Source organism: Eschrichtius robustus, chromosome 11 (genome assembly GCF_028021215.1).
Source record: "Eschrichtius robustus isolate mEscRob2 chromosome 11, mEscRob2.pri, whole genome shotgun sequence".
Lineage (NCBI taxonomy): Eukaryota > Metazoa > Chordata > Mammalia > Artiodactyla > Eschrichtiidae > Eschrichtius > Eschrichtius robustus.
The window spans coordinates 86,175,362-86,200,820 of NC_090834.1; the positions used below are offsets into that span (position 1 = coordinate 86,175,362).

Below are 25,459 nucleotides of genomic sequence, written 5' to 3' on the forward strand. Positions count from 1 at the left end.
CTCAAGTACCTTCTTTAAAGTGGGCAATATAAATTAAATGTTTGTAATTTTTGCAATAACAAAAGCTCATAATAAAAGAACAATGTTCTATACATAATTCTTCACCCACAATCTCTTTTGTGAGTTTTCATAGGCCAGGTCCTCTCAGGGTGGCACACGTGGGCATCACAGAACTATTTCATATTCCCTGAGGACATGAGGTACTTGCCTCTACAAATCAAAAAAATCTGTTTCTCATTCTTCCAGCTTCCACTCATGCATTCAGAACTGTGCTTGGCTGTGAGAGAACACATTGCTTTTGAGATTCTGTAGAATCAGAGAGAGGTTGCTGGGATGGGAGGAGACAGATGCTTTAGGACCATAGAAGGAGGGGCCCTGATAGTCGTAAATCAGAGAAAGATGATGGCCCTGAAGAAAGAGCCACTAACCCCAGAGAGGGCGCCACCTTGGTGCACTGATGACATATGAGCCTACACCAGTTGGAGATGAGAGTTTGCTCCAGCCATGTTCAAAGACTGGGTAGGAAGAATGTGGTTAAATCATCCAGAATAGCCACAGCAGTGAACGAAGTTGAGGGAAAGCCTGCATTAGATGGGATTCAAATACCATCTGGGGGTTTCATTACAGAAAGTAGAGTGAAGCACCTTGAAATGCGTTCTGTTCCTCATCCTTCTGGTAAAAGTACCAACCACTGAATCTCTGAGCTTCTCTGGAATTGGTGTTGTTAGCCAGATTCCCCTAGTAAAATCTGAACCCTACTCTTCCTGTTGTTTATTTGTTTCACACACACAGTCCATTCTCCTGAACTTTTCTTTACAGCCTGAGAGCCTGAAAGGATACATTTCTAACTGATGACAAAGAATCTCATGCAGATCCCTAAAAACAAAATCAAAATGGAAAAGGGAAAGAAAGAGATTAGAAAGAGCATTTTTCAAATAAAGCAAAAGAAGAAATAATATGCAGAAAACTTTCTAGACATCGCCTAAGTAGCTTTCTACACACTGAGGCCACGTTAGTCTCCCCAAAACATTGGTTTTACTATGCCATTACCTTATTCAGAGACAACTAGTCGTTCATGCACTTTAGTCTGGGGTAGTGTAATGGACTGAACTGTGTCCTTCCCCAAACTCATAGGCTGAAAAGACACTAGAGCTCCCTCTCCACATGTGCTCAGAGGAAAGGCTCTGAGAGGACACAGCGGTGAGAAGCCAGCCATCTGCCACCCAGAAAAAGAGTCCGTATCAGAAGCCAACCCTGCTGGCATCTTGATCTTGGACTTTCCAGCCTCCAGAAGTGTGAGCAATAAATTTCTGTTGTCTGAACCACCCAGTCTGTGGTATTTTGTCATAGCAGCCCAAGTAGACTATACAGAGAGTATGTGGTGTCCGCCCTATATGCTTTTGAACAGTCTCTCCAGTTGTCTGTATCTCTCCCTAATTCTCAGTCCAGGTACCATCTACTTATATGTTTATGAATTCTAACACCCATACCTCTGTGTGTGATGCCTCTCATGCTTGTTAATGCTTTTTTCTGCCTAAATGTTGAATCTTGCCCATTTCTCAAGTTCCATCAGAGCTCCTGATTGAGTCCTCTGTGGAGCCTTTCTCCTTCACCCCAGGTGGGCCCAGTGTTCCCTCCTCTGAACTCCTACTGAACTTCCTGTGTGTACTACTAACCTGACCTTCATCACATGCTGTTAGTATTTCTCTAAGAGGAAGGTCAGCTCCCTTAGCAAATTTTTCTTACAATCTGTGTTCATCATAACCAAATATGGAACACAAAGAAAAACACATAATAAAGAAATACCACCTTTATTAGGCCACCAGTAATAAGACCATCCGATAAACACTTCCAAAAATAAAATCTTTCCAGTCTTTTTCTTTTAGGTATGTGCATGCATGTGTATAGAATCTAACTCTACATGGTTTATAGTATGCTTCTTTCATTTAGTATATCTTGAACATCTTTATTGCCATTCTTTCTAAAGTTGATTTTGATTATGATAATATTCCATCCTATACACTATAATTCATTTAACCAACTCCCTATTGATAAGTGTTTATTTCTAATCTATCTATGTTATAAATAGCCCCATGATAATTATTCTTACCAAACAAACTTTGCATAAATTCATGAAAATATCCTTGGGATAAGGTTCTAGAAGTGCATTTTCTTATGATTTGTACAGCCACATGGTCCTCCAAAAAGTTTTACTTCCATCGACATGAGAGTGCCCATTTCTCTATAAACCTAAGTAAAGCTTGATATATTTTCAAATGTTTTGCCAGTTGGAAGTATGAATTTAATGAGAACATAGATCATCTGTCATTTTATGCCTCCTATTGCTACCATTACTACTGAGGTTAACCTGTCAATTATACTGCACTATAAAGTTTTCAAACTCTTTTCACACACATAAATTAGGATAATACTTTACAGCATCTAGCACAGTGCCCCTTATGTACAAAGTTCATAAAAACTTATATGATCATGGAATAATATGTATGGCATGCCTTTTATATGCTACATGAGAGTCACATAAATCAAAAAGTCATTCTTTCACCAGGTATATGTAATTTTTGTAAAAGTTATGGTAAGTTTTTGCTATCCTGAGTCTGACAGGCTATCTTTAATCCTCGTCCCTGCTCTACTTTTTATTCATTAATCATTTCATATTCCCTCACGAATGTATCAGTTCTAGTTGCAATGGTTACGTGCATCTTAAGACTTAGCATCTGTGATATAAACTCCGTGATTTTCAAAGAAACCAGCAAGGAAGAAACATATCAGGTTTGTTATAGAAACTGTCTACGGTGTTCTCTCCTGAAAAAGTTTCACTCATTTTAAAAAATCACTTCCGTTTTTCTTCCCCATGTGTATGAAGTTCCTTTACTTGTATTCCTAGTTTTGAATTTATTGTCTGCATTTTTCTCTCTTCTTTCTCAAATACAGCAAATCGGTTGTCAACTTCTGAGATGCAATTGCTTTCACAGTTCTTATTCAAAGTCCTTGTCAAAGGGGAGTGGTCTCCATCACACTTTGAGATCACCAACCTTCAGGTGCACAACCCCTCTGAGGTGCCCCTGCCACTCTAGGTGCCCCCATCAGCTTCCATGAACTCCTCCAGGCCTTCCTGTTGCACTGTCTTGCCTTTCCCTCCACCTCCCACCAACATCTCACCTTTATGTGACTTCCTCTTGTCCCAGAAAAAATTATAAAAACATTTCACAAATAATAAAGCCAAACAACTATTATAAGATATCACTGCAACAAATAAGACTTTTAAAAATTCTACCAAAATCCATTTATTAGGTACCTAAAGTTTTTATTTAAAGACTAAGACAAAATGTCAACTTTTAGAATTGTATCATTGATATTGCAAACAATAAATGAACTGCTACTCATCTTTTCTTTAGTCAATGTTTTAATTCTGGAAAGTGGAAAGTTTGCCATAGTTCCAGGAATCTGGTGACAAGAATATGGTAGATTTCCTCTAGTGAATACTGTTGTTTTCCCCACGGGGAACATATCCAGTGAATAATCACTCTTTTGTGAACTAGGTTTAAAATGGAACAGGAAAACTATTTTAAATTATCTTAAAGTTTAGATTTACTCTAAACTTGGGTGTAATGAGTTTAATTGTCATTGTTCTCTGCTGGCCAAGTGTCATATTCTGATGCACACATTATGTCAGACAGCATTGGACTCCACCCTGTGAGGAAAGTATTACTCCCATTTTAGAGATGAGAAAATGAGATTTAGAGAGGTAAAATAATTTGCCTGACCTAACAATCTATAAATGTCAGAGCTGGAATTTGAAAACAGGCCTATAAAACACTCTCCTTTCACACTAGGTTTACCTCTGAAATAGTTTTGCCCCGGGCATAAGTGCCATCTTCAGGTCTGCCTCCATTTAGGTAAACCCACGCTCGTTTTGCATTGGGTTGCTTATACAAGCTGCTCCTCTTGAATGATATACACTTAGGTGCAGTTGGAGAATTTCTCTTGGATTGCAGTTCTTGGACTTCAGAAAGCTGTGCCTGTTAAGAAAAGCCCAGAGAATGCCATGGTTAGAGAATTGTCTGTTTAGTGTGTATGTGTGTGTGTCTGTGTGTGTGTGTGTCTGTGTGTGTGTGTGTGTGTAGAATATGCTGAAAGAAATATCTTATAATTGTACATCATATTCAAAAAAGATTTAGGAATTACATTACCCTCTCCTATCACTGACTCTTCTGTAAATTCCCCTTGCTTCAATGCATCACTGTAAGCAATAATAATCATTAGAGTAGTAATAATAAGGCACTTAATTTGGCAAAGCACTTAACTTTCATTTATAATTTGGAGAAATAAATAGAGATATGTTTTTGGATTTGTGCATGGCGTTTCTCCTACTGAGTGATTTCTCTGCATCTAACAAATGAGTTTTTGATTAGAATCACAGCATCATTTCCTTTAACCAAGAAATGCTTAAGGGAATGTACATGACTATTGTTTAAATCTTTACTCTCTGTCTTTTAAAATACAGCAGCCACCTTTATATTCTGCCAGATCCCTGCCAGGCAGCTTTTCATCCTACTTCAAGCATGTCTTAGTTCAATGCTTTGCATTCATTCCCTGGTCAGTGATTTATCCTTCTTAGCTTGGCAAGAAGTCATATTTCTAGCAATGTCAATTTCTTTTTTCTAGTAACCTTGACTTGGGCACACGCCTAAGATTTAGATTGAACACATTTCATGATTTGAGAAACCCTATTAAATAAGAACACATCATTTTGATGAAAAACTTCACAAAGCAAAAAGTTTTCCCAGGTCTCTCTATCCCCAATCCTCTCTCAACAGCTGACCTTTCTCTTCTCGACTTTTTTATGTCTGGCAATCCTGTCTGATTAATCAATTGGATTGAAACTGCTTTTTGAATTCCTCACTTCTGAATGTCTCCATTGAAATTAGTATTTTGCTCCTTCCTCTTTTTACATATTGAGACATACCCTTAGGAGTGATGAGCAATGAAGCCATAAGGCTCAACTTGACTACATTTATTATAATTACCTTTGTACATATCCACTGGGCCTTTTTCTCATCTTTGCTAAGGTCATAATTTCTGGTCTCCATTCAAACAAAACAGACTTTCATATGAGCTGGCTGTGTCTTAGATAGTTACTCTCCAAATGCCAACTCAATGCTTGGCATATGCTTATGTGGTCATTACTGACCAGATGCCGAGAACATATTAATAGCATAATTTAAAAATTCAATACTGTACTTTTAAAAGCTTATAAAAGAGTCTGAGTCTTTAATGTCTGGAGTCCTAAAGATCATACCTCTGTATGTCTTATAAGGTCCATGAGTTTAATTTCCTCTTGAGTCTGCTTAGTCCAGCCTCCTTCCACTACCACCGGCTGCACAGGGCTTTTGTTGGGAACCATGGTGGCTGGCTGACATGCTGCTACCCGCCGCCCTGGGGAAAGAAGTCTCTGGAAATGTTTCTGATGATAGGCTTTCAGATTTCAAATAAATTGGTTTGGCTTTCTATGCATAAATCATTTCACTTGGGAGCAGAGGGTAAAATACTAAATATATCATAAAAGCAAAGATGCCTAAGGTAATAAGATCTAACAATGTCTCTTCATACGGGAGCTTGAGGCTTTAAATAGCCAGGATATGCATACTCAGTGTACAGATGGAAAAGAAAGATAACAGGCTGACTTCCACACTGGCCCCAACCTCTCATCCACGATATGGTTCAGCGGTAATTTAGTCAAATAGAATCCATGACCTATATAGCCCATCATCTCTTCCAGTCATGGAACATATGTTTTGTTCTCTTCACTAATAATAAGCCTTTCCCCCACAATTAGTTTAGCAGCCTGGGGATTAAGTATTTCTAAAATAATATTAACCCAAGAGACAGGAGGCCTTTTTTTTTCTATCTAATAATACCCTGCGAACACGATTAGTTTCTGACACCTCTGCTGTGTCCTCTGGGCTCTTAAGAAGCTGTGGTAAGAGAAAATATTTATCGGAATGGTGTATTCTAAAGAATCACAGGCATAAGTTAATAAGTGTGGAGATTTGAATTTATGCATTCTTTCAGGTAGACCACTTTAAATCATTATGAAAGAGGTTTAAAGGTCACACTTATTAAATTGTTTTCTTTTTCTGGGTTGAAGATATACTGAGCACTGAGTCTCAGACTGATCTCAAAACTTCTTAAGTACAAATAATGCTTTCTCTTGTATGTTCCTTCTAGAAACCTATGTTGAACACCAGGTATGAGTCAGGCATTGTGCTGGATGGTGCAAATACAAACATGTTCGAGACTAAGTCCTTGCCTCAAAGGCTTACACTTTGGTAAGGAAGGCAAATGTCAAGGAAATGATTACACCAATAACTGATTGTAACTGTGTTGCACCATGGAAGTACAGGTGTGTAAAAGCATGTAAAACAGGTTGCTGACCTAGTCTGAAGTGTCAGAAAAGGCTTTTTTGAGAAAGTAACACTTAGGTGGATAAAATAATAGAAATACTGAAATGATGTTAAGTCCTAATTTTGTTGCCAGGAGACTTATAATGTGCAGGTTTTCATACCGTGACTATGAACAAAACCTTTTGAAAATAACTCAGTATTTGTAGAGGATAACGCATTTGTGCTCTTATAGCTCAAGTTTGTGGAAATAGATCCAGCAATAAAAATAGGTGGCAGCAATGACTTTTCAGGGAAATCAGAACTCTATGTACCTAATAAGCATGCATATGCAATTTATGGTTATGGAGAAAACATAATTGAATTAACAGCCAATGAGTTACAGTGACAATGTCATTAGGCAACAGGTTTTGGAGAAGAGCACAGTGGCACCAGAAAAATACATAACACAAATTTATGCCAAATATAGTTTTCAGCTGACTCTATTCATAATGTACAGACAACATTAATTTATGACACATAAATTCTTGTGGATAATATCTCAATAAATATTTTATTTATAATGCATTTTGAACACTAAAATTTTGCTCAACTAAAGACAGTTCTCCAATAGTTTATCATTTACACTGTTAAGAGCCAGGATTTGAATATAAGAAAGAGCAAAAAACATATGCATTATTGTTTTTTGTCAACTTGTTTCTAATGGTCTTAAGAAAATGAAAGCATTTGCACTCTAATTTTTATAAAGGGACATAATGTCATCACAAAAGATTTTCATAATAAACTATCATTTATGTAGGTAAGAATAACAAATAGAAACAAAACAAAAATGTATTGAATAAATTACTTTTTATTTTCTTATTACATTTTCCATATATTCTGTTTTATTTCACATGAGATCGGTGGGGGCGGGGGAAGATAATATCTAACTATTAATGGGGAAAGCTAGAGAACGTGAGTACTTTGCTGTTCTTTCAGACTATAAATCTCACCTGGATAGCTCTCCTCATACCTCTCCTTTATTGGGAGGGCCCATCCTGGTTCAGCACCATATGTGCCTGGAAGGATTAGTCCACCTCATTTGGGGTTTCAGTTAGCAGATCCATTTAGCTCTCACATTAAACAAAATGTTCCAGAATTGCCTTTATATGTAACAAAGGTGATACTTCGGCCTGATCTGCCATCCCTCAGTTTTGTTTATCTGTTTTTAAGATCCCACCTGGGAAAATGGACTGCCTTCTCAGGAATCCCTGTTCTAATGTTTATTGAATATTCATTCTGTACTAAGCACGTAGTAAATATTTGACATTTGTAACTTAATCATAAAAAACCCAAAAAGTTATTACTACTATTTCATTAATATTAGCAATGATCATGCTTACAAATGAAATGTAAAATCAGCTTACCATAGTACTTTGTACACAGTATACGCTCAATAAAAACTTGTTGTATTTACCAATCCTTATAATAATACAATATAATTGATTTGGTCACTGTTCATACCTGCCAAACCTCCTCTTTCATCCAACGCTCAAGAAGCTCACAATCCAGAGGCAGACCTGTGGAGAGCCAATCCTGAGTCGGCCACCATCCAAGGGCCGGAAACCTGATTCCTTCCTGACTTGCCCATCATCCAGCCATGTGGCTGACAGGGTCTTCTTGGTGCACTGGCTGGGCGTCAGGCCTGAGCCTCTGAGGTGGGAGAGCCGAGCTCAGGATATTAGACCACCAGAGACCTCCCGGCCCCATGTAATATCAGTTGCCGAGAGCTCTCCCAGAGATCTCCGTCTCAACGCTAAGACCCAGCTCCACTCAGTGACCAGCAAGCTACAGTGCTGAACACCCAATGGCAAACAACTAGCAAGACAGGAACACAACCCCACCCATTAGCAGAGAGGCTGCCTAAAATCATAATAAGTTCACAGACACCCCAAAACACACCACCGGACGCGGTCCAGCCCACCAGAAAGACAAGATCCATCCACATCCACCAGAACACAGGCAACAGGCCCCTCCACCAGGAAGCCTACACACCCACTGAACCAACCTTAGCCATGGGGGTAGACACCAAAAACAATGGGAACTATGAACCTGCAGCCTGAGAAAAGGAGAACCCAAACACCGTAAGTTAAGCAAAATGAGAAGACAGAGAAATATGCAGCAGATGAAGGAGCAAAGTAAAAACACACAAGACCAAACAAATGAAGAGGAAATAGGCAGTCTACCTGAAAAAGAATTCAGAGTAATGATAGTAAAGATGATCCAAAATCTTGGAAATAGAATGGAGAAGATACAAGAAATGTTTAACAAGGACCTAGAAGAACTAAAGAGCAAACAAACAATGATGAACAACACAATAAATGAAATTAAAAATTCTCTAGAAGGAATCAATAGCAGAATAACTGAGGCAGAAGAATGGATAAATGACCTGGAAGATAAAATAGTGGAAATAACTACCATAGAGCAGAATAAAGAAAAAAGGGTGAAAAGAAAGGACAGTCTCAGAGACTTCTGGGACAACATTAAATGCACCAACATTCAAACTGTAGGGGTCCCAGAAGAAGAAGAGAAAAAGAAAGGGACTGAGAAAATATTTGAAGAGATTATAGTTGAAAACTTCCCTACTATGGGAAAGGAAAGAGTCAGTCAGGTCCAGGAAGTGCAGAGAGTCCATACAGGATAAAGCCAAGGAGAAACACGCCAAGACACATATTAATCAAACTATTAAAAATTAAATACAAAGAAAAAATATTAATAACAGCAAGGGAAAAGCAACAAATAACATACAAGGGAATCCCCATAAAGTTAACAGCTGACCTTTTAGCAGAAACTTTGCAAGCCAGAAGGGAGTGGCAGGACATATTGAAAGTGATGAAAGGGAAAAACCTACAACCAAGATTACTCTACCCAGCAAGGATCTCATTCAGATTTGATGGAGAAATTAAAAGCTTTACAGACAAACAAAAGCTAAGAGAATTCAGCAGCACAAAACCAGCTTTACAACAAATGCTAAAGGAACTTCTCTAGGCAGGAAACACAAGAGAAGGAAAAGACCTACAATAACAAACTCAAAACAATTAAGAAAATGGTAATAGCAACATACATTATCGATAATTACCTTAAATATAAATGGATTAAATGTTCCAACCAAAAGACATAGATCGGCTGAATGGATACAAAAACAAGACCTATATATATGCTGTCTACAAGAAAACCATTTCAGACCTAGGGACACATACAGACTGAAAGTGAGGGAATGGAAAAAGGTATTCCATGCAAATGGAAATCAGAAGAAAGCTGAAGTACCAATTCTCATATCAGACAAAATAGACTTTTAAATAAAGACTATTACAAGATACAAAGAAGGACACTACATAATGATCAAGGGATCAATCCAAGAAGAAGATATAACAATTGTAAATATTTATGCACCCAACATAGGAGCACCTCAATACATAAGGCAAATACTAACAGCCATAAAAGGGGAAATCGACAGTAACACAATCATAGTAGGGGACTTTAACACCCCACTTTCACCAATGGACAGATCATCCAAAATGAAAATGAAAAAGGAAACACAAGCTTTAAATGACACATTAAATAAGATGGACTTAATTGATATTTATAGAACATTCCATCCAAAACAACAGAATACACTTTCTTCTCAAGTGCTCATGGAACATTCTCCAGGATAGATCATATCTTGGGTCACAAATCAAGCCTTGGTAAAGTTAAAAAAATTGAAATTGTATCAAGTATCCTTTCAGAACACAACACTATGAGACTAGATATCAATCACAGGAAAAAAAAACCTGTAAAAATTACAAACACATGGAGGCCAAACAATACACTACTAAATAACCATGAGATCAGTGATGAAATCAAAGAGGAATTCAAAAAATATTTAGAAACAAATGACAATGAAACCACAATGACCCAAAACCTATGGGATGCAGCAAAAGCAGTTCTAAGAGGGAAGATTATAGCAATACAATCCTACCTCAAGAAACAAGAAAAAACTCAAATAAACAACCTAACCTTACACCTAAAGCAGTTAGAGAAAGAAGAACAAAAAAACCCAAGAGTTAGCAGAAGGAAAGAAATCATAAAGATCAGATCAGAAATAAATGAAAAAGAAATGGAGGAAACAATAGCAAAGATCAATAAAACTAAAAGCTGGTTCTTTGAGAAGATAAACAAAATTGATAAACCATAAGCCAAACTTATCAAGAAAAAAAGGAAAAAGACTCAAATCAACAGAATTAGAAATGAAAAAGGAGAAGTAACAACTGACACTGCAGAAATACAAAGGATCATGAGAGATTACTACAAGCAACTATATGCCAATAAAATGGACAAGCTAGAAGAAATGGAAAAATTCTTAGAAAAGCACAACCTTCCAAGCCTGAACCAGGAAGAAATAGAAAATATAAACAGACCAATCACAAGCACTGAAATTGAAAGTGTGATTAAAAATCTTCCAACAAACAAAAGCCCAGCACCAGATGGATTCACAGGCAAATTCTATCAACCATTTACAAAAGAACTAACACCTATCTTTCTCAAACTCTTCCAAAATATAGCAGAGGGAGGAACACTCCCAAACTCATTCTACGAGGCCACCATCACCCTGATACCAAAACCAGACAAAGATGTCACAAAAAAAGAAAATTAAAGACCAATAACACTGATGAATATAGATGCAAAAATCCTCAACAAAATACTAGCAAACAGAATCCAACAACACATTAAAAGGATCATACACCATGATCAAGTGGGGTTTACCCCAGGAATGCAAGGCTTCTTCAATATATTCAAATCAATCAATGTGATACACCATATTAACAAACTGAAGGAGAAAAACCATATGATAATGTCAATAGATGCAGAAAAAGCTTTTGACAAAATTCAACACCCATTTATGATAAAAACCCTCCAGAAAGCAGAAATAGAGGGAACTTAACCTCAACATAATAAAGGCTATATATGACAAACCCACAGCAAACATCATTCTCAATGGTGAAAAACTGAAAACATTTCCACTAAGATCAGGAACAAGACAAGGTTGCCCACTCTTACCACTATTATTCAACATAGTTTTGTATGTTTTAGTGATAGCAATCAGAGAAGAAAAAGAAATAAAAGGAATCCAAATCGGAAAAGAAGTCAAAGTGTCACTGTTTGCAGATGACATGACTATACATAGAGAATCCTAAAGATGCCACCAGAAAACTACTAGAGCTAATCAATGAATTTGGTAAAGTAGCAGGATACAAAATTAATGCACAGAAATATCTTGCATTCCTATACACTAATGCTGGAAACTCTGAAAGAGAAATTAAGGAAACACTCCCATTTAGCATTGCAACAAAAAGAACAAAATACCTAGGAATAAACCTACCTAAGGAGATAAAAGGCCTGTATGCAGAAAACTATAAGACACTGATGAAAGAAATTAAAGATGATACAAACAGATGGAGAGATATACCATGTTCTTGGATTGGAAGAATCAACATTGTGAAAATGACTATACTACTCAAAGTAGTCTACAGATTCAATACAATCCTTATCAAACTATCAATGGCATTTTTCACAAACTGGAACAAAAAATCTTAAAATTTGTTGGGAGACACAAAAGACGCTGAATAGCCAAAGCAATCTTGAGGAAGAAAAATGGAGCTGGAGGAATCAGGCTCCCTGAGTTCAGACTATACTACAAAGCTACAGTAATCAAGACAGTATGGTACTGGCACAAAACCAGAAATATATAGATCAATGGAACAGGATAGAAAGCCCAGAGATAAACCCACACACATATGGTCACCTTATCTTTGATAAAGGAGGCAAGAATATACAATGGAGAAAAGACAGCCTCTTCAGTAAGTGGTGCTGGGAAAACTGGACAGCTAAATGTAAAAGAATGAAATTAGAACACTCCCTAACACCATACACAAAAATAAACTCAAAATGGATTAAAGACCTAAATGTAAGGCCAGACACTATAGGTCTGTTAGAGGAAAACATAGGCAGATCACTCTATGACATAAATCACAGCAAGATCCTTTTTGACCCACATCCTAAAGAAATGGAAATAAAAACAAAAATAAACAAATGGGACCTAATGAAACTTAAAAGCTTTTGCACAGCAAAGGAAACCATAAACAAGATGAAAAGACAACCCTCAGAATGGGAGAAAATATTTGCCAATGAAGCAACTGACAAAGGATTAATCTGCAAAATTTACAAGCAGCTCATGCAGTTCAATATCAAAAAACAATCCAATGCAAAAATGGGCAGAAGACCTAAATAGACATTTCTCCAAAGAAGATATACAGATTGTCAACAAACACATGAAAGGATGCTCAACATTACTAATCATTAGAGAAACGCAAATCAAAACTACCATGAGGTATCACCTCACACTGGTCAGAATGGCCATCATTAAAAAAATCTACAAACAATAAATGCTGGAGAGGGTGTGGAGAAAAGGGAACCCTCTGGCACTGTTGGTGGGAATGTGAATTGATACAGCAACTATGGAGAACAGTATGGAGATTCCTTAAAAAACTAAAAATAGAACTACCATACAACCCAGCAATCCCACTACTGGGCATATACCCTGAGAAAACCATAATTCAAAAAGAGTCATGTACTACAATTTTCATTGCAGCACTATTTACAATAGCCAGGACATGGAAGCAACCTAAGTGTCCATCGACAGATGAATGGATAAAGAAGATGTGGCACATATATACAATGGAACATTACCCAGCCATAAAGAGAAACGAAATTGAGTTATTTGTAGTGAGGTGGATGGACCTAGAGTCTGTCATACAGAGTGAAGTAAGTCAGAAAGAGAAAAACAAATACCGTATGCTAACACATATATATGGAATCTAAAAAAAAAAGTTCTGAAGAACTTAGGGGCAGGACAGGAATAAAGACGCAGACATAGAGAATGGACTTGAGGACACGGGGAGGGGGAAGGGTAAGCTGGGACGAAGTGAGAGAGTGGCATGGACATATATACACTACCAAATGTAAAACAGATAGCTAGTGGGAAGCAGCCACATAGCACAGGGAGATCAGCTTGATGCTTTGTGACCACCTAGAGGGGTGGGATAGGGAGGGTGGGAGGGAAACGCAAGAGGGAGGAGATATGGGGATACATGTATACGTATAGCTGATTCACTTTGTTATACAGCAGAAACTAACACAACATTGTAAAGCAATTATACTCCAATAAAGATGTTTAAAAAAATGATAAAATTATTGAATTTTAAAAAAAGAAAAAAAAAACAGAAGCTCACAATCCAACAGGGACTGCAGTTAACTGAATTTAAACTTGCTATTATTTCTCCTCCTAATCCCAACAACTAGAAAAGACCATCCTCACAGTAGGTATTTTATAAGTTAGCACAGAATTTACATTTAATAGCAGAAAACATAACAGTTTAGCAGTAGAGACAAGATTTATCTTAGTACTAAATTTTATAAGAAACTGCATTAATGGATTTCCCCATAATGGACACCATCTGACTAAAAAGACTGTTTTCTACAGTGATATTGTGGATGATGCCAACTGAACTTTAAAATACTTTTTTAATAATTATAATAAAAGCTAAAGACATAATATAAAATCAGAATTCAGTAAAAGCAGCTCTGCCAGGTGCTATTTTTAATACGTTACTTTCTTTTGATTTAATTTGATAAAGAAATAGAGCTTAGAAAGCTCATTGGAGTGGGTGGTTGAAATTCCATTTATTCTTTAATTAAATAATTCTACAACTATTCAGAGAACAAATTAGAAGGGTATAGAATTTATAATGTAACATAGGAGAGACAGTCATATGATCAGGTGTGTATAATAAAGTGATAAGGGCTATCAGGGGAAGTTAAGGGTATGATAAACCACACTATTCCTGACTTGGAATGTTAGGGAAGACTTTTAGGAGAAATAACGAGTAAGCTGAAAAGTAAATAATGAGAAGCAATCCAAGAGAACAGGGGAGAGAAAAGTTTGAGGCAGAGGGAACTGAATTGTTTCAAAAGCTGAGAGTTAAGAAAGCACATGATAAGTCTGGGGGACTGAAAAAAAAGTCCAAATGGGTAGAGAGGAGTAAGTAATAAGGGGAGGGAGAAGTTTCCAGAGAACCAGATCATGAAGGACAACATTAAGGAGTTTCACTTTTGCCATAAAGATAATAAGAGCTTTGAAAGGTTTTATGCCTGGAGTACCGTTACACCTTTGCATTTTTGCATGATCACTCCCGTTCCAGAATGTCACCATTATGAACAGGATGGAAACTACTGTCAAGACTGGAGGCAGGGAGACCAGTTAGAAAGCTAACCCAGTAACCCAAAGAATAGATGACGATAGCTTGAACTTCGATAATGACAGTAGGAATCAAGATCCTTAGAATTCACTTGAAAAAACAGATTCAAAGCAACAAAACTTACTGATATTTGCTTAGAGATAGTGAGAGTGGGAGATGCCAAGGATGACTCCCAGCTCCTTGAGATGGAACACCTGAGTGGATTGTGGTAATGTCCACAGAAGAAATGAAGGAGGCATTGGTGTGATATGATATGAAATGAAATGGTGGTATGGTCACTATACGGTGACGTGTTAACTTCAGTTTTGGACATGCCTATGGGACATTCAAGTGAAAATGTCAAGTAGTTGGAGTAGTAGAGGTTAGCAATAGTAATAGATGCTTTTCAGTTAGACCCAATAATTCTTTTGGTAAAAACTGAAAAATAGCCATTTCAACCCAGAGTGCTGTCTAGTGCACTTAGGACTAACTGTCTTATTTATTGAAGTAAGATTCACATGTTTCTGACACCAGACAGTACAGCTACTCAGGAGCTGAAATCCTGCTATGGCAGTTACAGAGCCTGAAATGCATTCCTTCCCAGACTAAAGTCCATAACATACTTATTCCCCAAAGAATCATTTGGTGTCTGAAGTGCTGGGAGTAACATAAGATCAGGAACTTAAGATTCTGTGACAAAGAGAATGGAAGAAGAGGACAAATACTGTCAATCAATCACTTTGTCTATGAATAATATATCTTATGCCGCATAACAAGATACCTCCCTTCTGTGATAAAGACACTAATCTTTGAAGAATTTAGTACTTCCTCACTCGGATTATTTAACAAAACTTCTTCCCAAGCAATACCCAAGAAATAACAGAAAGTTTTGTTTAATGACTAATTCCAAAGTCCATAAAATGTCAGTCCAGGAATTGTTTCAAAACCAAAAGGGTGGTTATATGATCCACACATCCTTCGAATTTTAAAAATGTATATATAAATCATGTGATATTCATTTTAATATAAAATTTACAAATATAAAATCAGTACTGAAAAGATATATTAATAGGTTTTAGACTTGCTCAAGTGACTTTTGTAACACAGTATATAATATTCAGTTAAACATCTGGTATCTAATGGTAAAAAAAAAACCTACCAGCAAATTAAGGTTACATTTAGAATTAAACACGGTGATACCTGATTTAGTTCATACTGACCTTTTAACTGTCTCAGTTTGTGTTTCATAGTGTCTAGATCAGCCAAAATTTTGTCCTTTTTTAGCCAGTTCTGTTTTTCTATTTTTTCTGCTTTCTTCAAAGCTAGAATTAAAAACAATACATGATATTTTATCTTGCATTCTTCTTATCAACAGTAATTTATCATGCAAGCCAATAATTTATAAAGAACTTTCTGCTCCAAGAAACAGATACAATTAGAAACAAGTAATTAAAAGGTAAGGGTCATTAAAAGAAACTTCATTTGAAAGATGACAGGGCTTAAGGCATTTCTTTATGGAATGGAGGGGGAAAAAGAAGAACAGTGCTGTTTTATTATATAGATTTACCATATGCAATAGCCATATTTCATTTTCTATTTCCACAAACTATTTGGAGGTGATGAAAGCCTTCCTTGGAACCATTCATTTTTTTAAACATCCACCTACTGCCTAAAGGGTGCAATTCTTAAAAATGAAAATGTGCAGACAGGTCGTCTTCAGTGTGAATTAAACTCATTTGTTATTTTCTAATGTATATCATTATTCTCAGTCTTATAGACCAAGGATCTCTTTATCAATGAAATTAGACACTTTCCATGCAGAATACTCCATTCCAGTAAGAAAAAAACAGGCAATTGTGCAAATATAGGAGTATAGCTATCCTTGTGCACATGTTAATTGATGAACCTCCCGTTCTTTGCATAAATGTGATGTTATTATATTGACATTATACACATTTAATTGATTTTCTTATGGTGACAAAAAATTTATTTCTCTCTCTCTTTATGCACTTGCTTGAAAGAAAGCAAAAACAAAACACTTACCATTCGGACTTAGAAATGGTTCACCACAAGATACCCAGATGGCAATAGGATTTCTGAGGATGAGGGTGAGCAAAGACTTATCTATATCATTCAAACTATCAGATGTCACAGACTTTGGAAATAATTTGGTTTTCACTTGCATTCTTGCAGTTCCTGGGAAACAAATGACACATTTACTATTGTTCAATGAATAATGAATAAATTTGCTTGCTGAATTCACTTGTTTATTCAAAATATTTTATTCTTCATTAATGACTTGATTTAAACAGGTTAATGCCAAAACCAGATGCAAATATATAAATTTGATCAGAAACTTCATATGCAACTAAATAATTTAAACAAATCTTATTGTAAATATATATTTTAATTCCTTTCTTACCCTTTATCTAGTTATGAAAAAAATATGAGGTAGCTTACCAAAATATCTACTCTGAAAAGGGATAAAATAAAGAGATAAAAAAGCAAGGAAGGGGAGAAAGGAGTATAGGAATAGACCAAAGCCAGAGATAAGGTGCTTCAGAGAACTCATCAATTAAATGATTAATAGTATCTATCTCATTCTGCTGTTGGGATGATTATAAAAAGGAAGTGTTTAGAATAATATTTGGTCTAGTTAATTGTGCAAGCATCCAAAAAATGCTAGATAATATTTTTATCATCATTATGATACTAGACATGAATACCACACTGTTTTTATTTGCTGGAGATAAAGCACTATTTGGGCGCTGAGAATCCTTGTGGCTAAAGCAAAGAGGAAAACACCATTTCAAGACACACATGGCTGACAGAGAGAGATAAATTCCTCAAGATACAACTTTCCTGGTCCTGAGATCTTAGAGAAATTTATTTCAGGGTCTTCATAAAGGGGTTATTTGTGATACAGCAAACAGTATCCTACTATATAATTAATACACATTGAGAACTTACTATGTGCTGGGCATTTTACTAAGACCTCTATATACATTATCGCATCTAATTCTCAAAATGATACTCTGAGGTAGGTCCACTCCTCTTTTGTACAGTAACTGAGATTTAGTCACATAGCCAGGCGGGGGCAGAGCCGGAATTAGAATCAAGGCCATCCGCTTCCAGAGCCAGTGCCTTTAACCACCGCCTTTATAGTAAGCATGACACTGAGTTTTTGATTGATGCCTGTTTCTTTTAATTTCCTCAATGCAAACCGATGTCATAACTCCAAGTCATGATTCAGTAAAGGGGACAGCCAGCTAATGCCCCTGCCTGATTCAAGGATAACCTTTAGAATATGAGGGGAAGGGATGGCCATACCCTCTTGGTAGACCTGCATGAATAACATTACCTCCAAGCAGGTTTTAAATAAGAATTTGAAAGAAGAATGTTTGAAATTTTAAATCTTCCAGAACCTGGAGATCAGATATTCCACATGCCAAATAAAGGCAGAACTATATGCTTTAGTGATCAGCTAGGTATTAAATATTCACATAATTATTTTTTAAAACTCATTACAAAACCAAACAAATAATATCATTATAAAATAATAGAAAAAAATATTGGTCTCTTCCCCCAGTTCCTGACACAGAGCTCCTAAAATTCTTGTAATTTCCTAAGTGGTAAAGAGCACTAGGGGCATCTTTTGTTCTAATTCCTGACACAGAGCTCCTAAGTTCTTTGGAATTTCCTGGGTGCTAGCAGTGTCTTTTGTTCTAATGAGATGAATCTTGGTGGGCTCCTGGATGGAGGCTGGTCACCAGAAAAGTCCAAGCCATGATTAGAAACTTGGAATTTTCAACCCTACTCCCCATTCTCCAGAGAGGAATTAGAAATGGAGTTGATGATCAATCATGCCTACATGATGAAGTCTCCATAAAAATCCCAAAAGTACACGGTTCAGAAAGCTTCTGGTTTGGTGAACACATGGAGATGCTGGGAGAGTGGAGTGTCAGAGAAAACATGGAATCCTCATGCCCTTTCCCACGCACCTTACCCTATGCTTCTCTTTCATCTGGATTTTCATCTGTATCCTTTACCACATCCTTTTATAATAAATAGGTAAACAGTAAGTAAACAGTTTTCTTGAGTTCTGTGAGCTGCTCTAGCAAATTAGCTGAACCTGAGGAGGGAGCCAATTTATAGCCACTCAGTCAGAAGCACAGGTCTGGACCTCTGAAATGGGGTGAGTGGGAAGCAGTGTTGTGGGACTGGGCCCTTAACCTGTGGGATCTGACCTTATCTCCAGGTAGGTAGTGTCAGAATTGAGTTAAATTGTAGGACATCCAGCTAGATGGTGTGGGAGTTGGTGTGGGAAAAAACCCCACAGGTCTGGTGTCAGAACCATTGTGAATGGGATAGTAGTATGAGAATAAAGGAGAGACACAGAGGAAGGAGTGGGTTTTTCCTACTGAATCCTACACACAATAATGATAACTAACATTATTAAATTGCTAAGTATCAATCAGGCATTAATCTAAGTGATATATATTCATATGCATATATATTCATATTCATATATATTCTTATGAATACACATTCGTATTTATGAAGACTGAACTAGTATATATTCATGTGACTATTAGTGTCCTCATTTTACAAATGAGGGAACTGAGGTACAGAGAGTACCCATGATCACTCATCTAACAAGTGGCAGGTAGGAGCTGAACCCTGGTATTTTCAGCTCCAAAACCCACATTCTTAACCTCTAAACCATGCCTCTCAGCACAACAATGGAAACCTGAGACAACCGCCGAATCACTGCTAGCAAGACTCTTTTTCATTTAGCAAATTGTTGCTGGGGACACAGGCCCTGCCCTCAAGTTGTACCTAGTCTAATGAAACGCACAAAGATGTAGACAGATAATTATAACACAATGTGCTAGGAGCTGTGATAGGGGTGCATTTGCTGTAGCTTCTGGGAGTTCATAGGAGCAGTGGAGACAGGGGAGGGGAGTTGGAGGAGCAGTGGAGACAGGGGAGGGGAGTGGAGACAGGTGGAGGGGACACCTTCTCTTCTAATAGTAGGAAGAGATTTGCATTGATCTAGTCCCACTTTCTTAAGCGGCCTCCAGTTGGTTTTGATTCTGAATTTAAGAACAGAACCTGCTCATGTTGCATAAAGTAGCTAAACTGTCAAACATATTTTATATAATTCTAGGCAATTTATTTATTGTTTTGGTGCTGAAATCAAATTTACATTAAAAAATTTTTTCTTATTTTTCTGCAAGGTAAAATCATTATGAGAATTTCATATGAGTAGCTTCCTGTGATTTTTTTTAACTCTCGAAGGGGTGACTGAATGAAAGAATTACATTTAACTTTCACATGATCAAACATAAGTAGAATCAGCTAAATCCTGTAGAATGTAACCAACCTTCCATACTTTTAACAGGTGTCTCTTTTGTTCCAACAGGGGCTGCCTCTTCCTTTTGTTCCTCAGAGTCTCTCTGGATAAAAGATTTATCAAGAGCCCATAAAACCAAATCCCACAAGGAAAGGATTGTGGTTCCATCTTTGGTATACACTTTGGAGGCTGCTCTGGCAAGACCAAGCTGTTCCGTGCATTCTGCAAGCAGCTAAAAAACAAAGGCTATAAGGAACTGAGAAGAAATAGTGGTAGAACTGAGAATAATCATGACGAGCGTGTTATTTTAGAACTCTGAGAAAATCCTTTAATTTGAGAAAATAGAAAGCAATAGCTACCAACTTGATCTTTGATTAGAGATGATTTTTGATATTGGATTGTCCTACATAATCTCACAAATTAGTCCAATCCAGCTGTGAAAATTCTTAGCTCCAAAAATTTAACACAGCAGCTATTGTATGTTAATACATTTTATCATCAGAGTATTTATTTCCTAAGGAGTGTAAACCTAGAAATCCACTTTCAGTTGTGTGCTTAAGAATGAATAAAATTATTCTAACACTTCAGATGAACTGCTTTAAAATAAATGAGTACTTGACTTTCAAACCAAGAACTGACACATTATTACTTCCATTTGGCAGATGGGAAATCAGGCTGAAAGGTTAATATTTTTGCCCAAGACCACAAAAGCCAGGGTCCCAGGGTGAATTCTGGAGTTGCTAACTTTTGTCCTTTGCTTAGTCCATTGAACAACAGTATCTTAATAAAAAAATCTATTCGTACTCAGAGGGGTGAGTGAACGATTATGTGTGTGTGTGTATTTGCAAGAAGTCTCCAGGGTAACTCCATATCATATTTAACATTGCTTGTAAAATATGTTGTTAAAGGTATTGGTCAGAATGTACAGACACAAGACAACCATTATGCAATGGAAGGACAAGGCTGGGTTTGGGCCCTGGGGACTCTCCTCCCTTCCCATGGCTGTGGGGAGCAGCCTCTAGGACAGAAATCACATGTTCCCTCCTAGCACAACTCCTGCCTCTCTAATTTGGAAATGAAATGAAACCCCCTATCAACAAATTAGTGCTCCGATTCTCCAGATGATAAAGGAGGTGGCATCTCTTAGGATACTGAGCTGACATACAACTTGAAGCTGGAAGGGGAAGGAAGGCAAAAAAGGCTTTCTGTTTCTCATTTTTCTAAGTCTGTATCCGAAGAAATACAATCAAAAATAACATCTTTAAGAAAACAGAGATCTTGATCTCAGCAGCTTCAATTGGTAAAACTGGCTAGGGATATTTGTCACTCAATCTCACTGCTTTTTTTCTTGTCAGAAAAATCACCATTATCATTACCTCTGAGGATTCGAGAAGCATTTAAGTGATAGCCACTTACCATGGGGAATGTTCCAGCCACAATTAACTTCCCATTTCGATATCCATCTCCATTTTTGTATGCAATTATTTTCACTGCCTTCTGGTGAGTAACTGCCATGCCACTATGAGATACAACTTGCGTGCAGGTCTTCATCCGTAAAGATAACAGACGTTCTTCATAATAACTTAAAGTGTTTTCAGCCTCATAAGAAGATAAATCAGCCTGATTTTTTTTAAAAAACAACAACATAGATCAACTCAAACATTTTTTCTTTTAGTTTTATTATTTTGTTATACTTCAGCCTCTTGATTTGTGTGTGTACATGGGTGTGGCAACTAAATTTTGAAATGTTCACTTCATATGCTAAAAGTATTAGGTGCTGTAGTGGGAAGGACATTGGGTCCGAACTCCTCAGTTCTCTTCCCAGCCCTGTCACTGAGTCTCTAGGTGACTTTGGGCCTCTGTCTTGTGTTTCTGGCCTTCTCCTGTTTTCTACTTTGCCTTCCGCTGGACAGGAGATGGGGAAGAAGGATGCCAGGGCCAGAGAGAGCCTGGGGTTGAAGTAATGGACACTAGTAGTAAAGATATTCTCTTAATCTTTAACTTTAGGATGATGCCATCCTATGGTGGCAGATATTGATGAATGAGGAGGGGAATGAGTGTAGCCTTAACCACATGACAATGAGGGTGGTGAATGCCACACTTCACATCTTCCTTTTCATTGCTACTCAGGAAGCTGCCCTGAGGGAGAAGTTGTGTCCAAGATGCTGTAACACTGGGGATTCTTTCCGATCAGCTCACCCCCACCTCCTTAACACAACCCTACTGTCACCAAAACAAAGCCAAATGCCTGCAGGCTTTCCAAGAGGACTGACTCCCCCTTTCCTTCAGTTATTGTTTCAGTTGATGTTTATTGCAACTGTTACTACCCTGCTCTTCTGCAATGTGTATCAGGTTTAGGGGAGAGAGGACAGTGACCTGGGAATAAGACCGGCAAGCCCTGAAGAGCACACCAGGTGGAAGGTTCCCACCCCTAAGGAATTGCTCCTTTTTACACAGTTGTGTAAGTTCCTCTTAGCTCTTCTCACTTCTAAACTTGAAGGAAAGAATTTTTTAAATGGTGCCATTTTAAATTAAGATCACAGGAAAGCAGCAGAGATTATTTTCTCCATGAGCTATAAATAGTATTAGACATGAATGCATGAATTCAGGCACCCAACCTGAAGAGTCATTAACAACAACAGATCAAATTAGCCCTGAAAATACTAGGAAAAAAGGAGTTTACCCTGTGGATATAGGCAAAAAGCTACTCCACTAAGTAAAGATTTGCAGTTACTTCCTCATCTAAAAGCAACACAGGGAGTAGTGCAATGTGTCAGGAGATGATTAAAGCTGCAGAAGTGCCCAATTAACTTCAAAGAGTATATTGAACTATTAACAGATAATGTATTTTAAGTTACAATGGGGAAAAGGAAATCAATGCGGGTGGAATGGTAAAGGTGCATCAACGAAAGATGAATTGGATGAGTGGAGATGAACTTGAGTGTAAGGCAAATAATGAATGTATCATAAAGTTTCCAAACTGATGTCACACATGTATTAGCAGAGCTCAGATCATTACATACTCTGGCCACATCGATGACCTTGAAGGGTCCTTGTGAGAAGGGCTTCTGGGTCTCGGAGCCTGAGGCACAGAGGAATGGCAGCCCTGGAAGCAACTGTTTCAGTCTCTTCTCTGCTCTCATGGACTGCCCACATGCCAAACAGAGCATTGTTTTTTTCTTTCCACTGGGTGAGAGATAATAGTATCCCTGAAAATGGAGGTAAAGATGTTTTTATTTGGATGCATCTAAATTATGATAGCACTTTTGTAGAATACTTTACCATACAAATAAAGCACTTTTATGATCCCCAAATGCTAAATTTGAAATCTCAACATGAATGAATTATTTTGCTCTCTAATTATTAATTATTATATTATAGAGCAAAATATTTCCAAACGCTGCTGACTGAAAAAGCCTAGAGGCAATGACAATTCAATATCAATGAGTATAACTTGTATCCAGAATCAGAGTTTCTTGGAGGAATGGCCAATTCCAGATTTGGGGCAAGAAATATACAAGACAAGCAAGGATTTCTTGCGTGCCCAGAAAAAAAGAATCCACCCAAAAGTAAAGGCATTATGTCAAAAAAGACACAGGTGCCAACATGAAGGACATTCCACTGGCCCAAAGTGGGACAATTTGGGAGTAAAATAAAATGATAACCAAAACACTTTAAATATGTTTGAATAGGTAAAGTCCCGTGAGTTCATAATCATATTAAAAATATAAGTTAAAAAAAAAAAAAGGCAACAAAAAAGCCAACAAACAAATAAAAACAAAACCACTACTTACTGGAGTCCATTAGAAGTAAACTGGCACCAATTTACAACTCTGAAATTGGCCATTAGAAATTGTAGCAGATTATTTGCAAAGATGGCCATAGTAAAACCATCCCATTCTTTGCATGCCCTTTTGAAATGTCATTTTGCTGCTCCTCCAATCAAGAAATAGAGTTCCTTTCTCCTTTCCTCCTTTCCTTGAATCTGGGCAAGGCCATGTGACTTGCTGTGGCCAATGTAGCATTAGCAAATGTGATGCAAGCAGATGCATAAGAAGTGCTTGCACATTTCAGCTTGTTCGTTTTTGGCTGCATTTGGAAGCCTGAGACCATAACGTGAGCTCACTTGAGCTAGCCTACTTAAGAAGCCTTGAGGAGAACTAAGGCCCCCACCAGACATGTGATTTGACCATTCAGACACCATAGAACCACCAAACTACTGGTGTGCCACCAGATAACTACAGCCACATTAGTGACCCTGGGCAAGACCAGCAGAACTGCCCAGTTCAACCTAGCCCAAGTTGTTGACTCCGAGCATAAAAATGGTTGTTGGCTTAAGCCACTAAATTTTCAGGTGATTTGTTATACTACAATAGGTAAGTTAGATAGAACAATTTAAGCATTTATCCTACCGTCCTTTACAAACCATATTTCTGGGCAGTCAAATACCTAGTTGAAGAGGTAAAGTTCTTCCTTACACTAAAAGTTCAGTTAATATATGTAAGGGAAAGCAATAGAACTTTTTAAAATTGACCCTTTTGAAACTTCTAATGAAATTACTGATTTAGACAAAGATCACAAAAAAGCCAACACTAAATGAAAAGTCATTGGGAATTGTTTTTTGATGTGAGATTAGGTTGTAATCACCTGAACCCATGGAAAATCCACACTGTATCCCTGCATAAGTGATAAATATGAAATACACAGTAAAACCTATGAAGATTCTTGTCCAAAAAATGCTGAACATAAATATAATTAAAGTCCAGTGCTAAATATCTTTTATAGGCGTTATGGGAGCCAGAGAAACAGGTTAAAGGATGCCATAGCTAGCAAACAGAAAAATCCAAACAAGAGGAATTCTATAGGATGGATTCTGCGACCAGTGTCACATAGGGACCTTGTTTGAATCCTGACTCAAACCAACCGACCATAAGAAGAATTTTTTAGGAAACTTGGGAAATTTTATTATGAACAGGGTAGTAGATGGCCAAAAAATTACTGTTAATTTTATTAGGTGGTAATGGCATAATGGTAATGTAAGAAAATGGTCAAATTTTTACAGGTGCATGCTTAAGTTTGAGGTGAAATGGTATCATGTCTAGGATTAGTAAATATTGCAAAACCTTGATAATAGTTGAATTTGGATGATAGGTACATGAGAATTCACTGAACTAGTACTCTTGAATATGCATGAACATTTTAAAGTACTTTTATATAGACTCTCTGATTTGCTTTGTTCCTCACAAGGCTAAAAGTTCAGTACAGCCGGAGTTAATATCATCATTCTCAATTTACAGATGAGAAAACAAAAGCTAAGAGAGGGAAGTTTTTAATCCAAGGATATCCAAGTAGTACGTGGCAGAGCT

The 25,459-nt window shown here is 37.2% G+C and overlaps 1 protein-coding gene across 5 annotated transcripts in view; it reads right to left on the reverse strand.

Moving 5' to 3' along the window:
- DCDC1 (doublecortin domain containing 1) overlaps window positions 1-25,459 on the reverse strand; it is a 476,122-nt gene that overhangs the window by 20,251 nt on the left and 430,412 nt on the right. For all 5 annotated transcript variants that reach the window (XM_068555102.1, XM_068555097.1, XM_068555098.1 and 2 more), the window contains 7 exons: window positions 23,117-23,302; window positions 21,510-21,713; window positions 20,124-20,325; window positions 16,781-16,933; window positions 15,958-16,059; window positions 5,321-5,457; window positions 3,861-4,040 (listed from right to left, as the gene is read on the reverse strand). In XM_068555102.1, coding sequence (XP_068411203.1) covers window positions 3,861-4,040; window positions 5,321-5,457; window positions 15,958-16,059; window positions 16,781-16,933; window positions 20,124-20,325; window positions 21,510-21,713; window positions 23,117-23,302 — 1,164 coding nt within the window. The remainder of the gene's footprint in view (window positions 1-3,860; window positions 4,041-5,320; window positions 5,458-15,957; window positions 16,060-16,780; window positions 16,934-20,123; window positions 20,326-21,509; window positions 21,714-23,116; window positions 23,303-25,459) is intronic.